This window comes from Amblyomma americanum, chromosome 10 (assembly GCF_052857255.1).
Source record: "Amblyomma americanum isolate KBUSLIRL-KWMA chromosome 10, ASM5285725v1, whole genome shotgun sequence".
Taxonomy (NCBI): Eukaryota; Metazoa; Arthropoda; class Arachnida; order Ixodida; family Ixodidae; genus Amblyomma; species Amblyomma americanum.
Window position 1 is genome coordinate 23,044,401 of NC_135506.1, and position 17,148 is coordinate 23,061,548.

The 17,148-nt window shown below is 50.4% G+C and overlaps 1 protein-coding gene across 1 annotated transcript; it reads right to left on the bottom strand.

The window, feature by feature from the left end:
- Positions 1-9,321: 9,321 nt before the first annotated feature.
- LOC144108079 (uncharacterized) lies at positions 9,322-16,402 on the bottom strand. The gene is made up of 5 exons (XM_077641359.1): positions 15,953-16,402; positions 15,073-15,205; positions 13,851-14,156; positions 11,827-12,147; positions 9,322-10,101 (listed from the first exon to the last, which is right to left on the bottom strand). The coding sequence occupies exons 1-5, from the start codon at positions 16,327-16,329 to the stop codon at positions 9,322-9,324; spliced, it is 1,917 nt and encodes a 638-aa protein (XP_077497485.1). The 5' UTR covers positions 16,330-16,402.
- Positions 16,403-17,148: the final 746 nt, after the last annotated feature.

Below are 17,148 nucleotides of genomic sequence, written 5' to 3' on the forward strand. Positions count from 1 at the left end.
AACCGCGCCGTAAGGGAAGGGATAAAGGAGGGAGTGAAAGAAGAAAGGAAGAAAGGGGCGCGGTAGTGGAGGGCTCCGGAATAATTTCGACCACCTGGGGATCTTTAACGTGCACTGACATCGCACAGCACACGGGCGCCTTAGCGTTTCTCCTCCATAAAAACGCAGCCGCCGCGGTCGGGTTCGAACCCGGGAACTCCGGATCAGTAGTCGAGCGCCCTAACCACTGAGCCACCGCGGCGGGTCGCGCTGTACGCAGCTCCGCGATTTCTCCCCAAACTAGAACTACTGTTTCTGCCTATAACCTTACGGGACTTATACGATGGAGTTGGCTCGCATCGTCTGCCCTCTCGGGCTGACTCTGAGGGCTCACCTCTATGTATCGGAACTGGTCCTCGAAGCGCGAGTGTCCCTCGGGCCAGTGTCCACACACGTACTGGTAGAAGTCGTCGCACGGCTCGGCGCCCAGGTCCATCGACTGGTGCAGCTCGGCCTGCAGGTTGTAGCAGTCCAGGCTACTGCAGCTGAGCCGCAGAGGCTCGGACAGCTGTCGGGGGTTCCAGTAGGCGTACGCGGCGACGCCGATGAGCGTCATCACCTCGAAGGCGGCGAATACGGGAGGCCGGGCCTTCAGGAGCACGTTGCGCGTCGGCGGAGGAAGGTCTTCTTCCCCCTGGCTGTCTTCCTGCGCGTGATAGCAGCAGCGAGTTTGTCGCCTATAGTGCCATCACATCGGTGGCCGCTTCGGGAACTTTCTCAGAGGTAAAAGATCTCGTTACGTAGTATGTCAGTCCAATATATTTTAAGGCGAAAGCCTTTATAGCCTCGCCGCCGCGGTGGCTGAGTGGTTATGTCAATCGGCTGCTGGCCCGAAAGACCCGGGTTTGATCCCGGCCGCGGCGGTCGAATTTCGATGGAGGTGAAATTCTAGAGGCTCGTGTACTGCGCGATGTTCGTGCACGTTAAAGAACTCCAGGTGGTCGAAATTTCCGGAGCCCTTCACTACGGCGTCCCTCATAGCCTGAGTCGCTTTGGGACGTTAAACCCCCACAAACCCATAAACCCTTTATAGGCTCATCGTTGTGGACAGGATTTGTGCGTCTTCAGAAAGCGTCCGCTCCACCCCTCTATAAAATAAAATGAGAAAAAAAAATTTCGACGAGCATGGGGTTCGAACCCACTTGGGCAGAGCCGAACGGATTAGCCTTAACCACTCGGCCAATCTAGTCTTTCTTCTTGACTTTATTGCCTGTTTTGACAGTTTACAACAGATCACAAACATATGTTCTGCGCTGCGCACTCTCAAACATCAAGAGCGGACAAGTGTTTAACTCCCGTGAGAAAATCAAAACTGTTTCAAGGAATACAGCTCTCCCATCAACTCGATGACTTCATTTCCAAAATATAGCTTCTAGTAAATTTCACGCAACATAAATATGTTTTCTTTGAAGTTATCTCGGACAGACCACACATCTTCATCCGAGTGTCGCACAGCCATCCTGCTTCGCCAAATGCTGTGCAGGCCAAGAAGGAAAAATAGATGGTATTTGTAAAGATCCGCCTCAACGTCCAGGAATCGTATCCCATAAGGCGTCAAGGGTAAGTCTTTCTTTATTGTACGCTGGAGCACGTCCAAAAAGAGCAGCGCATCCCAGCAATCAATAAAGACGTGTTCTATTGACCCTGGTTTGTGACACAACAAGCAGTCAGCACCCCATGGTAAAAACAATCCCCTCTCCTCCATTCATGTTTTAACCGGCAACGTACCAGTGTGCAACCTGAAGAAAAACGTCTTCACACCCGCTGGCACCACCATTGTCCTCACTCTTTTTAAATCATTTCCTCCTTGGCCTCCACTACACAGAGATCGATCTATTGGCTCGGAGAAGGCACAGTCAAGCAAATATTTTAGCAATTTCTTACGCGTGACATTTGAAAGGTATTCCAAACTGAACCGAGCATTTAGAAACCGGAAAGCAAAGATCACTTCTTTTAAAAATCTACTTGCACTGTATAGCATCTTGCCTACAGTGGAAATAACATAGCTTGGCAAAGCCGAAGAAAGCCTCACTTGAATAAAAGTCCGCAGGAAAGGGTCGCGTTGATCTCGAAGAAACATAAATCTCGACACCACCTGCCTCAGGTGCAAGTGTGGCAAGGAAAGACTAGTCGGGCGGAACGAAGGTGCTTTAGAAGGCATATTTTATAACTTGGAACCGGATATAACGAACATACTCGATATAACGAAGGTGCAGTATGTCGTAACTTGAAACAGGAACTAATTCGAGAACAGTGAGGCGATCGTGTGAGCTTGAGAGGTGGGGTAAATTAGTAATAAGAGAGCAATTACTCATTAGAATCTACCTAAGCGTGGCTAGGCGGATAAACAGGAAAGCTATACAGCTTTCAAGAAAGCTTTTCAGTTGACGAAGAATTCATCCATGTCCGGTGTCCCGGACCTGGAAATTTCTTGGTCGACCAGTTTCTTGCGGTCCAGCAAGTTCTAAAAACTGGCAGGGCCGTATAAAATCATTAATCGGCGCTTGGGTGACATATCACCACATGTGCCTAGGACGCTTTACTGTGCTCTGACAACAGGCGTCACTAGGGAGGTGCGAGGTTGGGAACTACGTCGGTGGCGGCGGGGAGAGGGGGCTCATATGCAGAGCAAGGAAGAGCGGAGGGAGGATGAAAACGGCATGTGGACAGAGATGGTAGTGAATGCGGGAGAGGAGGATACGCACTGGACAACCTCACCCTAGAGTATAAAGCCTCTTGCGCTGACAGTAGCCAGGCGTTAAGAGACCGGAAGCAAGCAGAGTGGGTGAGGGAACAAACGCGTGTTAATGACATCCTAGTCGAAATCAAGAAGAAGAAGTGGGCTTGGGCAGGGCATACAATGCGAAGGCAAGACAACCGCTGGTCCTTAAAGGTGCATTAAAGAGGAACCTGAACTCGCATTTTCACCGCGAAATTCTATCTACACGTTCCTGGCATTCTTAGAAATTTCGAATTAGTGTCCTGTGCGGTCGATTGCCCTAATTAAATCGGATTAAACTTCCCGGTCCCGCCTTTTTTTAAACTCAACGCGGTAGTTAGGAGGAGTCAACCAACGCGTCAGCCAGTCCCTTGGCGGCTTGCAGCTCTGTCATCGGCGGAGTGATACGCAAATCAAAGAGTCCACGTGTGCTTTAATTTCCGTGGGCCTAATTTGATGCTACATTGTCTGTGAATGAAACAGTTTATTCACAGAAACCTAAAAACTAAATAAAAGCGAAAGAGAAGCCGCCACTGGACTGGCTGGAAGGCACACCACGCGTTGCTTGACTCCGCCTACCTACCGCGTTGAGTTCAAAAAAAGGAGGGAGCCAGGACGTTTAATCCGATCTAATTAGGGCAATAGGCCGCACAGGACAATAATTCGAAGTTTCGAGGAATACCCAGAACGTGTAGATAGATAGAGTTCCCGCGGTAAAAAAGACGACGAGTTCAGATTCCTCTTCAGTGCACATTTAAGGGTGACGGAGTGGATTCCAAGAGATGGCAAGCGTAGCAGTGGGCGGCAGAAGGTTAGGTGGGCGGATGAGATTAAGAAGCTTGCGGCGATACGGTGGGCGCAGCTGGCAAAAGGCAGGGTTAACTGGAGAGACATGAGAGAGGCCTTTGCCCTGCAGTGGACGTAGTCAGGCTGATGATGATGATTATAATGATGATGACAGTGCGCTGGACGGTTAGCTCACTTAAATTTGCTTTCCCTCTGTCAACCGCGAAAACTGGTCCTTACGTCCTCCCCCTGAATTTCTTCGCAGAAGTCGTCTTCAGCAGCCTCTTCCTCGTGCATCGCTCAGGACGCCTGCGTTTGTAGCGTCTGACAACAGCGCCTGCGTAAGACCACCGGAGCAGCGAAGGACATGTAGCGTTGCACTGCAACTTTGTGTACACTGTTCGACACAGTATACTGGCTGTATGCTACTGGCGAGCATAATCAGTTTACGAGCGCACCTCACGAAGGTGTTTGAGGCTACAGGTGTGACCAGCGGCGCCTGAGGTTCTGAACCTTAGAAAATACATCGCGTTGGCGAACGGTGAGCGACTGGTAACGTGCTAGAGGAAAGTGGGTACATTGGCTGCCTTCCTTCATTAAAGTTTGATAGACTGTTGGAGTCAAACCGGCTCCTCAAGGACAAGAGCTGGCTGATCTATGGCTGCCGATGATACATCTGGGACTCGAGATAGACTGCACAGGGCGCTCATAATTAATTTTTCCCCATTAAAGCTCCTGTTTATGCACATAAATCAATCGTTGCCAAAGCCTCGTATAAGGCAGGCGTATACTGTGAGCCAGAAAGGACTAACACTGCTGCAGTGATCAGAAATGTGGAGGCAAACTGCGTTGCCAGTATCATCAGTCCCACGAAAAGCAACCAATGCTCCCTTAGGAACTACCCCCAAAAGGGCACTAGTTGCAGTTGCTTTCCTCACTGCGTGGGAGGCAGCCCTGACCAGCAATGGTCTGGAGGACCAGTGTCGCATCATCAGACTGGTCCAGGCATCCGCCCAAGCCACCGGAGTCCTGAACTGAGGAGTCCGCCTACCTGGCTCGTAGAACACTTCAATGAAATAATAAATGTTCTATCTCTCTCTCTCTCTCTCTCTCACTACGTAATCGTTCGTTGCGTGGGCTTAAGGGCGCATTTATGCCAAGTTTGTCCAATGTATTGGTTTAGAATGCGGTATACTCACAAAGGCAAAATGTGGCCATGCGTTGAGCTGTTGAACACGTGGTCACCGCGGCCACCGCGTTTTTATGGCAATGAAGTGAAAAAAGAAGAATACTGTCAAAGCGTACACAGAAACTTCGCCGTGACGCCACATTTCAAAGCACCCGGTCGGCGGCTCACCTAAGTGAGGACTAGCCAGCCAATGACCAGCCTAATGCTGTCGGGGAGCACAGGAGCTCTCCGTTAAGACATACGGGGACAACGAAGCCGTTTAATATGCACCTCTATACACTCGTCACTGTAACACTCTAGTCACCTGAGACTTCCCTGAATGGTAAAGAACTGGACGTTAAGGTCGGAATTATCAAGACAGCTCATCTAAGGCGTTCAAACTGTGTAGATTTGGCAAGAAAACTTGAATATGTATCGAAAGCCTATATGAATGTGAAGATCCTCACCTGCTGCACTATGGTGGTGCTACGTCTTTCCTCAGACGGATGGAGAACCTCTCTTCTTCTTCCTCTTCTTCTTCTTAGTAAGCATGACACTAAGAAGAAGAAGAAGAAGAAGAAGAAGAAGAAGAAGAAGAAGAAGAAGAAGAAGAAGAAGAAGAAGAAGAAGAAGAAGAAGAAGAAGAAGAAGAAGAAGAAGAAGAAGAAGAAGAAGAAGAAGAAGAAGAAAGGTTTTCCATCCTTCTGGGATTCGTCGTCGTCTTTGAGCTAGCTGTGTGTCGCGTGACCCTAACCTATTTAGACAGGCTTATTTGCGAGAAAACATACACATGCAGCTATACCTGAGGGCCCTATGGCGATACGATGAGAGTACACCTAACAGATCAAAAAAAAAAACTTGAAAATCATTGTCGTTCCCTTTTAGAGTAATCGTGCAAACAAAGCGAACGCGTATCAATCGTTCTTATATGTCAGCTTTTTAAGGCACGTGTCGGCTCAGAAAGCCTCCTTCGCAGACAAGCAGCAAGCTGAGGTCAGCTAGCGTTCCTCCTGAGTTCAACAAGCGCATAAAAGTCCGCTGCCTGCACCACTGATGCATTCCACGCCTTAGGCGATCACCGCGTACAATGTGCATTTTTTAACTCCACCAAAGGTTTGAAGAGTGCCCTGATCAATCAGACAACACAGAAGCACTTCTCTTTAATGGCTCATACTCGCGGTGTCCGTCCGTGACACTCTTCAAATAAGAAAAAAAAACCTTTGTGCCCGATTGGATTCGAACCACCATACTTCCGTTCCAAAGCCTAGCGTCCTAATGGCTACGCTACGTCCTGCCAACGCATATGTAGTTCTCCTTGTCTAGGACGCCGGGGAGTGTTTGCGGAAAGGCGTCGAATCAGAGGGATGCCTCCCAAACGCCCTTCAGTTTCTCCAGCATTTAAGGGTCACAAACAATTGTGTACTAAATCAACATCTTAACCACACATCAGTGACACAAGCAGCAACACCGCGCCAAAGGCTTTTGCCTCACCGCACTTTAGGTCAACAAAGTGCCCCCTGAGTTTTTTTAAATAGAGGGCTGACAAACATGAGACGCCGAGGTCTGAGCTTTTAGATCGTACCAGTTGGGCGTTAGTGAGTAAACGTTTATTGAAGAGGACGGTGGCTGGAGCGCTTGTGGGTGGGCCCTCAGTCTAGGGCTCCGGAGGCCTCTGCCGACCTTCTGGCGATGAGGAGCGCTGTCTGGTAGTCGAGGCGTGCGCTGTTCAGCTTCACCCATCACCTACCGCTGCAAAAAGTGACTAGTTCCAGTAGCCACATTCCGGGTGCTTACGGATGGTGGCGTCATGGGGAAGCCGCCAATAAAAGCTATTGCTGTATGTCGCCCTTGTATTCTGAAAAGCATTTTCCTTCCTTCTTTTGCCTATTAATTTATCTCGTACTCGTATATATGGATTTTTGTTGATGCATCTGTTTCACTCATTTTGCTACTAGCCGTTTCGTTGTGCGTTTATCAACAGTCTAGAAGCTGAACACAGTTTACGTTAATGACCGCGAGCGGCGCGACAATCCGTTAACACCCGGATTTCGGCCAACTCCGACTGCAATGAATGGCCATTGCCCTCCTCTGTGCGCTGAAATTGAAGTTGGGGACTTTGCAACTGAAATAGTCACTGCAGTACTGAAAACGCTCTGTGACAAGATTTATTTAAATTTGGTGTCACACAAGTATCAAAAAATAATTTTTATTTGACTTGTTTACATCGGTTTCGTTGCCTCCTCTTCGTGGCCAATGCAAGACAATGACATGAAAGTACCACGCTGAAGGAGAAAAAATGACATCTGAAAAATTTTTTCAAGAGTTGCTTAATTAGTGCTTCCTTACAATAACTTCTAGTACAACGGCAACAAAACATCGAGGGATGATAACTTGTACTGATTAGAAAGACACGCATATCAATTACGCCAGAACAATACGCTCAAGAGTACACCTAATCCTGCAGTCTTGCTTCAAAACGTAGTATTCCATCCACTCACATAGTTTTAAATCTAACACTAAATTGCAGTACGGAGGGTACAGGGACAGGAAGATCTACAATGGCGAAACACATTTCATGATGGATTTGACTACATGGGATCCAAAACGTTCAAGACAGCATTTAGCTGCCAAGTCAATGCGGCGACAGATTAGGACGACGCCAGCACGGCGGATGAACGTTAACTAAGAACGTTGCAAACAAAAGGTAATTCCGTACACATGAGGGAATAAATCTAACCTAGCTGTCTAGTGCCGTGCAACAAAAAAAGTTTCAGCTTGTACTGAACGACCGCGACCTTCACAGTTTCGCTTTCCGCGGACGACTAGAGGCTAAACCTTCATGCGGCACTTCTCGACTGGGTTCATGCGTGAGCCCGCTGGGCATTCGAACACCCGACCAAAGTGCGGGCTGTGCATCACGGGCGTGTTGCACATGAGGGGTCCTCGCTCGGCGTCCCCGCAATTCAGCCAGCAGGAGAACACGAACGGCATCTCCTCGTCTGTCCACGGGGGCGGAGCCTCCCTCTTCGGAGAAGAGGCGCCGCTGCTTTTATTGCCGATGTTCTCGAAGATGTCCCAGACAATGGCCGCCGCAGCGACCGCTCCCAGCAGATCGCGATCGACATCGGCGCCAATGGTCGCGTTGGGCGACAGGCACTCCCAATTCTCGGCGTACAGGTCCTTGCGTTCCACGTAGTCGTAGAAGGAGACCGCCGCGAGCCTGACGCCCAGTCCGCCGAGGAGGATGCCGATGTGCGCGTCAGGCTCGTACCAGGGAAAGGCAAGCAGCTGCGGGTTGACGCGAAAGCCGTTGTAGATGGTGGCGTCCAGCGACCGGTATCCGGCGTACAGTGCCTGTCCCGACACGGTAGCCGGGTTCTCCTTGCCTTCCAGGTAGGCCACCACGCCGATGCTGTTGGCCAGGGGCGCCTGGGTATGGTGCAAGGAGGAGGCTCACGAATGCCTCAACTCAAACGGAGTTAATCAAGGGGGAAACTCCACGCTGAAACTAGTTTCTGAACACGCATAAACTATGCTTAACCTAAGTATTATTGAAATTACGCTGATGCTCAAATTGCGCCTCGTTCTACGCCTCTCTGTGAATTGTGCGCGAATTTCGAGCTCAAAAACTGCGAGGTACAGAAAGGGTTCACTTGGAAAGTTAAACTCAGTTGAGCGCAGATAAGTGATCATTTTTGGGGCAGGTGGGCTCGTTTGATCAGATTGAAAATATTCATCGACAAGCGACTACACAACAGCTGTAGTTAAGAAAATGTCATTTGAACTACGTAGACCACCTGTTCTAGACCGTGGCGCGCTGTGCCACCGTTGGAGCCGTATCCAATGGCTGGTGCCAGACGGAGTCCTCTTAAAAATAGGTGTTACAGGAACGCTTGGATGATTCTCATGCTCACAAAGAAAACTTTTGTTAACTGTTGAGCATGAAGGCTACAGAACAATAGACTTTCAGAATGATAAATATAGGGCGGCTTTCTTCATGTCGCATAAGGAATCCGTGTTGGCTATATGTTGGCAGGCAGAAAATTGTTTGGTTTACATTCTGACCAATCAGAAATTTTACTAAGTGAATCGGCGGGTGTGGGGGGGGGGGGGGGGGGGTCTTTGTTCAGTATATGTCATCCGATTCATATAGGTATGACCCTTTTTCGCGTCAACCACTTCGGCTTGCGAAATTCTGAACTGGCATCGACTTTCACTGATAATAATTGCGTTGGAGAAGAGCCTAATAGACATGTGAACCACACAGGCAAAAGTGCATTACCCCCAGCAAAGCAGCTGCGATAAGATTTAATTTGCTCCACAGCGCACCACTCAAGCGCTCTATAAAAGTGTGAAAGACTCTGTGCTGTCATTTCTTCACTCTGGCTGGTTACTGACTGCCAGGGATCCTTTGTATAACTTAAGGACTACTGACTGCCAGGGATCCTTTGTATAACTTAAGGACGGTCACCAAGGTAACGCAACGCTTCGCAAGTTGACGCCTTGAGGAATTGACTCCCTTCGCCAAGCGCTCACGAGAAGCAATTCAGAAAGTGAAGCACTGACTCTGCCGAGGCTGGTGTCAGACTCGACAGAACTGAATAGAAAACTAGGCGCATATACGCACATCGATGGCCACCTGGGGAAAGCCAGCGTAGACGCTGTCGGCCACCTCACGCCTGGAAGCGTTGAGAATGGCGAACGCCTTGTTCATGTTTGCGGGCAGGGGCTCGGGTCTCGCGCTGCCCGTTATCGGCGACCATTCGGCGTTCGTGCTGTTGAGCAGGCGTTCTAAGGCCTCGGCAACCCAGCCGACCAGCTTGGTGACGTCCTTCATGGCCCGGTCTGTGCCCCTGAGCAAGAAGCTGTCGATCGCGTAGGCGTAATACTGGTAGGCCGTCATGACGCAATCCTTGCGATGCTCTTCGACGGCCAGGTCCGAGCCGGCGTAGAAGCTCTCCAGGAGGCGGACGCTGCTGAAGCCCACGAGGGCCTGCACCGCGAAGAAGCCCACAAAGCTGGCCATCTTCTCCTCGCCGAATGCTCCGTGCAGCGCGAACAGTGCCTTGAAAGCACCGGCCTGGTCGACGAACGCTCCCGTTAGCTCGCTCAGCGAGCTGTTGAGGAAACGCTGGGACAGTTCTTCCCAGCGGGACTGCGGGACGGACGGAGTCCAGCGCGTGAAGAAGGTCGGGTCCGCGCTGCTGTTTCCGTCGTCCGCCGAGGGCGTTCGGCTGTCCAGGAAGCGCTTCATCTCGATGAACTGCGTGAAGAGCTCGTCGCAGTGGGTCTCGTTCATGGTCGCCAGGCTCTCGTACGAGGTGCGGAAGTGCTCCTTGGCGTGGATGGTGACCACGTGCTGAGAAATCTTCTGGTACGTCGAAACGAACTGCGTCGTTAGAGCCGCAAGTCAGCGTTGTTTTGCACAGCGTGCAGCTCAGGTGATTGTCTGACGTACTGTTTACACTCTAAACACAAATACCCCTATGTGGGAGTAAGAAGAAAGTAAGCTGTCGTCTAGTGCACTCCATTTTATAAAAGGGAGTGTGCTAGACGACAGTTTTACACCCTTTTTACTCCTTTCTGTTTAAGAGTGTAGGAGGAAAGTTGCCACGACGCTCATGGCCAGGCCGCGGCGTAGCGCATGGCTTCGAAGATCCAAAAATAGCTCATTGACGACATCCGTGACGAAATTAGAAAGAAAGATGATAACCGAGTGGCTGCAGAACATAATAACTTGATAGCCTGTTTGGCTTAGCGGCACTGGCTAGACGCTATCTCGAATTCTCGCTAATGCGAAAGTGACGTCTGCCAACTATTACTTGTTTCACTATAACTGATTGGAGGAAGCGTGTCGGGCTATCAGCCTTAGATGTGTGGTCTACAGCGTCAGCTTGTTAACAGCTGGGCGATGCGACTGCTGCTCGCGCGTCCTAGAAACTTTTGTCGAAGACTGTGCATGAGTCAGCAACTAAGCACCGTCTGGACTGGCTTCCGGAGAAAGCGTTTCGAAAATATTAGGACAGTCAGAACCTAAACAGACTATATATAGGGCACAATAGTGGCCCGTGCCGGAAAAAGTTCACCGAAATATTTGCGAATGAGTGTCAGTTATGAAGATTTATGGTACGGTTAGCGTGGCGAATAAAATGTACGGTGTTAAAACGTCCGCACCCAGCGACGATATTGAAGTGATAGCTTCACTACGCCATGTAAAGCCGATTTCGCCGTGCCTGGCACTGCCTTCTACTGCGCATGCGCCGAAATATTCGGGGGCTGCGTAAAAATTATAGGGCACGCTCACTCAGTGAAAAAAATAAAAAATAAACCGGCGTTCATGCCGGGAATCGAACAAGTGAATGATGCGTTCGAGAGAGACGCTTCCACTCCGCCACGACGGCCCGACGCTCAAACATAAATGAAAGAGCATCTAGTGAAGGCACGGGTTTCTCAGGAATTTGTATCCGTGCCGCGAAGGACGTGACAACAACAAGACAGTCAGAACAAGAAGCACGCAGGTTTATTGGGAATTGTTGCTTTTATAGCTGACCGAGTGATAACGAACCAACAGCAGCGCGCATGTAAGGAACAGGAGCACGGTCATGCACGCGCCTGATACATAATGCGTCTTCGAGACCTGTACTAGGTATAAATGAGTAATTACGAGCATGTAAATTGCAGATGTCGGAATGAGTACCATCCGTTTCCAGTACAATCCCTCCGAACTTGGCGTGCAGTCGTAGCGCCATCCTGTAGGTACCCACTGAAACCCCCTTCGCCATGCACGGCGCTGGCCCGGCAGATGGCGCGCGTATCTTCTGAGTGTGCGCCTTCACTGAATGCTGATGTGCCATCTAAATCAGCGGGTGCATGGAGCGGGTACTCGACAACGAGGGAACGCTGTCGCGTTCCACTCTTAAGGCGGAGCTTAAGCGTTTCCCAATTTTTTTCTACATGATTATTCAAAGGCTTCAAAAACGCAAGAGGAATGCACCAAAGGAGCAGAGTTTTGCTACGTGCTTAAGCCGAGTGACACAGCATACCTAATTGCACCGTAACCATCGCAATGTTCGCCCCGCTAATGACCAGACCTTGGTAGAGGGGCGAACTTTACCTGTCCGCCGAACTGTACTATGAGCGTCAGCGGCCCTTCCATGGCACCGACTTCTACGTCGAAGAAGACTGGTTGATAGACGCGCCGCGACATGTGGAACACGGCGGAGAGGAAGTCCGGCTCCGGGTCCCGCTGGGGCCAGTGAAGTCCCGCCGCGAGCAGTGCTCCGCGCACCTCTGCCATGTTGTCTCGCTCCAGGGGCGACAGGCAGGCCTTGATGTACGTTAGGGCCTTGTCAACGGGCTCCTGCTTTGCGTCGATGCGCGGACTCAAACCCGCCGTGCGTTTTGCGATTTGTACCAGGAAGAGATCCCAGTTGACCTGCGAATGGTCGGAGCAAGGCCTGCCTCGATGAAACGAAGATGACCCTAAAGTACAAAATTCTTTCAGTAGCTGCATACGCCGAATCTGTCCGCGATAAAACTTTGCCTTTATCTGTAAGGGAGCAATTTGAATTGTTCGCTGCACATCACATTACACACCACGTTATGAGTTCGTGAGAAGCGATTTGACATTTGCGAACTGAAGATGGCGCCCTTTCGCTTTTGACTTTCGGTGCCGCTCAAACATTGATACGGAATAAAGGAGTCCGGCCACTGCTACCCCAACCTACTGGAAGACCGCCCTTTTGGCCAGTCGATCCCGGTGAACAGCGCAAGTTGATTGACCGGGCTAGGCTGGAGGGGAAGTGCAGAGGGCTCTTGGGCTGAGGAGCCCTCTCGGGAAAGTTCTTAGTTGTTATTAAATAAAGTTTATCCCCCTCCTCCTCTACTAGCCAAGGTTGGTTTTGTGTAGGAAAATTCGTACGTGTTTTAAGAAAAGGCCAAGAACATAAACACGGCTTTTTTTTTTTTTTACCAGACACTGAACGTTTCTTGCACTGCAAATGGCTTCAACCTCCATATTATTCTCTACCCCATCCTGACTCCTGCAATTCCTGGTAGCTTTCGGGATCGCTCGGGTCGCAACAAGCCAGTCCCTATAGTGATTCTCACACAGGCCAGTGTGAGCCCACTCAGGTTCACACTGGCCTGTAAATCCCTGCTTCACTGAGTGTGAGTATGCGAGTTTGAATGTGCACTAATCAGAATTAGTCTTTTTACCTTGGGAACTCTATGTACACGTTCCGGGCATTCTTAGAAACTTCAAATAATTTATTGTCCTGTGCGGCCGATTTCCTTAATTTAAATTGGATGAAATGTCACGGCTCCCGCCTTCTTTTTTTGAACTCAACGCTGAAGGTAGGAGGAGTCAACCAACGCGTGGAGTGCCTTTCAGCCCGTGGCGGATATTGCCGCGCCGCCATCGGCGGAATGATAAGTAAATCAAAGAGTCCACGCGCATTTTTATTTCCGTGGGCCCAATTTTCGGCTATGTTGTCTTTGATTGAAACTATTTATTCACAAAAACCTAAAAACAAAATAAAAGTGAACGCGAAGCTAGCCGCCACGGGAATGGCTGAAAGGGAGCACTCCACACGTTGGTTGATTCCTCCTAACTTCAGCATTGATTTTAAAAAAAAAGGCAGGAGCCGGCATGTTTAATCCGATTTAAATTAGGAAAATCTGCCGCAGTGGGCAATCTCATACGCCCACCTAACTTTCTGCCGCCTCCTGCTACGCTTGCCTTCTCTTGGAATCCACTCCGTTACCCTTAAGGAGCAGCGGTTATCTTGCCTTCACATTACATGCCCTGCCCAAGCCCATTTCTTCCACTTGATTTCGACTAGGATGTCATTATCTTGAGTTTGTTCCCTCACTCTTCCCGCTTCCGGCCTCTTAACGTTACACCTATCATTTTTCTTTCCATGGCTCGCAGCGTTGTCCTCAACTTAAGCTCAACCTTTATCGTTAGCCTCCATGTTTCTGCCCCATAGGTTAGTACCGGTAAGATACAGCTGTTGCATATCCCTATATATCCCTATATGTATCCCCATACATCTTCCCTTCAGCAAATGCAGCCCTTCAAAATTTCCCCCTGAGACATATGGATGCCGATCAATACTCGGCCAGGGAGCGTGTCACCTCGTAGATGGGCTTCCTTCCGGTCTTGATCCAGGCGCCACACACATGTGCGTAGAAGTTGTCGCAAGGATGCGCGTCCGGGTCCATGGCGTTGGCCAGCAGGTCCTCGTAGCGGCTGCACGTGTCACTGTGGCAGCGTTGGCCACTGAGCGCCTGGGGCCGCCGCAAGTATCGCGTCGCCATCAGAGACACCAGGGCGACGAGTACGACCCCCCCGACGAGCGATACCAGCGTCTTGGAGAAGTGGCCGCGGATGGCGCTTCCCATCAGGGAGGGTGGCTGTTCGCGAACGCTCCGGCTAGGACTCTGTGGAGGCGCCAGCAAACTACGGTTCGCACTGGCCTTCTGAGTTTTGAAACTAATTGTAATAAACGTTAAGGTATAATGTAAGAGAGGTTGGGGTTGTCGCAAGTTACAGGTGGGGTTGGCCTCGCGGATTCTGCCGGCGCCGCCACTATCACACACAGAAAAGTTCATGAACTGCGAAAAGAAAGGAGTCGTGTATAGGGTTCCTTTGTCTTGCGGAAAAGTTTATTATGGCCAGACGGGAAGATGCATTAACATCAGGCTGAAAGAGCACGAGAATTCGCTCGACATCGAAAAATCCCCTTCCTCTAACCTAATGCAACATAGCAACGTTTGCAAAGATGAAAAATGACGACCCTTGCCTGCCTGATTTGCATAATACTGAGATCCGATACTGCAGCAGCAATCAGGTAGGCAGGGAAATATTTGAAGCTTATTGCATTGCCAAGAACACTGACACGTGTGTGGCGAAGCCATCCGTGGCATTACAGAGAAATGAGATAGCCTTCCTAGGTATGAGTCTTCCACCCGCTGTGTAATCCTCGATGTGTCTATGTTTTCTGTTGTTCTTTTGGTTTAGTGCGTTTTTAGCCTTATATATTTCACGTGGTTTTCCAATAAAATTCAGTTGCTAGACAGCTCCCGTGTCTTCTCTTTCTTATGTCCGTTTTCCATTTTGTGCTGGTCCACAACATGCGCTTATTTATGCATGACTGTTTTCCGCGCGGGTAGACAATGTCAGGAAGGGAACTGTAAGTTAGATGCGGAGTTCAGTTTCAGAAAGTGGAATGGTTTAGACGCCTGGTTCATGTTTCAAATCCTGATGTGCGGGATAGGGGGCAGAAGCGACAGTGAGACATGGAGTACGTCTGTCTGAGCTACATCCTCTCGACTCAAGAACTTTGCTCGAACTCACCACTTTGCGGGAATGAGGGGAACCGCTGCTAGAGCTGGACGGGGACCTGTAGCCGGGACTCCTCTTGCTGCCTTCGTGGCGCCTTCGTGACGGCGAGCCTCCTGATCGAGGAGATTGTGCACCCGGAGATAGGCTGTGTGAACAGCATTCGACAGATGAGTATTTCCTGGCTAACTGAATCAATGAATCAGTATTCAATCAATCAGCACCCACTGTCATTCAAACTGCGTCCGCTTCTTCAGCGAGAACTCGGCGAATAGCGCACTAGAACAATCAGAGACGCACTTCCGCCGCGCACTTGCAACGATAGATAATGGACGAGGCTACTGCGTCGGCAGGCGGCCAAATAGCCCGCAGTGGACTCTGCCGGCAGTTTGATCCGGTCACACCACGGCACACAGCCAATGAGACGAAACTGCCGGCATTGCTTTTCCAGCCGTTTTGCCGGCAGATTATCCTGCACAGAAAGCTGCCGGCAGCCGCCAATCAGACCACACCCAAAGAATCTCAGTATGCTACCTAAAAGCCACAAAATTTCAGGTGAAAAAAATATTGGTTTGTCCTGTTTTCTTTTTCCATTTAAAAAACAAAACAAAAATCATTCTCCAGAAAGAGCATGCACGTCACGTGACTACAGCGAGCCAATAAGACGACACTGCTGGCATTTTTTTGGGCAGATTCTGCCGGCTGCCAACAATATAGCCACTTTCTACATTAATATCTTGTAGATAGTAAAAATGTATCCGAATCTGACAGGCCTCGAGACGAAATTTCGCCTTCTGCATACGCACGCAAAAAAAAAAAATGTGAGGTAGCTATCGCGAGACCTGAAGCACATGTTGCACGTTTAGAGTGCTCTGCTGGACAGTTCTGCACCAACCTCTTGAGCCAGTCGACGACAGTAGTGCGGTGCCAGAGACTCTGAGGAAACGCCGCCATCAGCCGCGGCCCAACGAGACGCCGGCCACCCCTCCTCGGAGCCGCTGGTCTGGCCTGTCGCGGAGAGGACTTCGGGGAGGTGGAGCCGCCTTCGCGGTGTCCTCGCGATTGACTCAGAGCAGTCCTCGGGGACGGCGGCGAGTGGCCCGTGGGGGAGCCGCGACTCTTCGAAGGAGACGACCTCGGTCGGTTCCTGGGCGAGCCAGAATGCCTCTTGGAAGACGGGCTCGAAGCAGCTCCCTGGGACGGAGATACTCGGGCGTGGGCGGGCGACCTCCGGGTCCGTGACGGGCTCTTGCCGGCAGCCTTTTTCGGCATGTCAGTGTTCTTCCCCGGTGAGTGCTAAGTATCGGCGACACGGTGAGAACTTCAGGAAAGCGTTCGGTGCGTGTGAACCCGACCGCAGTATGGCTTCGTCTCGCCTCGAAGCGCGTGGCAGTCTTTGTTTTTTTCGGACGCGATGCACGTGCCCGCGTGGTGCAGGCGGCTCTTCAATCTACACCTAAACGCTTCACGCGAATTACTGATGTCCGGCAGTCCGGCAGGGGTGGTATTTTGTGCAGGTCACCGGATAAAGACTGTATAGAAGACCTGCTGAAGTGTAACGTCCTTCACCAACCACCCGGTGAGCGCATTCATTCTGCCTCATCTAGCGTGTTCTAAGGGCTTAGTCCGAGTGGTCGACTCTCGATTGAGCCCTATGGAAACGCTTGAGATCCTCTCGTACGCAGGAGTGATTGCTGTCCATCGATGCAGCAGAACGGTCCACGGAGTAAGAATTCCTACAGAGTCTGTCATAGCCACATTGGCAGGAATATTCTGCCCGTCAGAGATTAAGGTGTGGCCATTGGTAATTTGAGTAGATGCTTTTAACTCTCGGCACCTTCAGTGTGAAAAATGCTGGAGATTTGGCCACAGCGGAAAAGCCTGCAAATCGAGCTTACGTTGCTGTGTATGTGGGGAAGGTCATGGCAGAGAAGAATGTCCTGAACAGCAAGAGAAATGTTGTTTGGGTAGTGGTGCTCACCCTGCTGATTTGCCTGACTGTCCTGCACGAGCACAAGAAGTTCAGGTGCTCGAGCTTATGAACAAACGTTGATGCACGCGGAGAAAAGCTTTTCCCGCAGTCAAGGAGAG

What these genes read in the sequence shown, in the direction of transcription:
- LOC144108079 (XM_077641359.1), bottom strand. Translation starts at nt 16,329, where the DNA reads ATGCCGAAAAAGGCTGCCGGCAAGAGCCCGTCACGGACCCGGAGGTCG. An exon ending in CCCCTCATTCCCGCAAAGTG is followed by an intron (nt 14,157 to 15,072) that starts GTGAGTTCGAGC and finishes GCGCCTCCACAG; the next exon opens with AGTCCTAGCCGGAGCGTTCG. An exon ending in TAGTACAGTTCGGCGGACAG is followed by an intron (nt 10,102 to 11,826) that starts GTAAAGTTCGCC and finishes CTAACGACGCAG; the next exon opens with TTCGTTTCGACGTACCAGAA.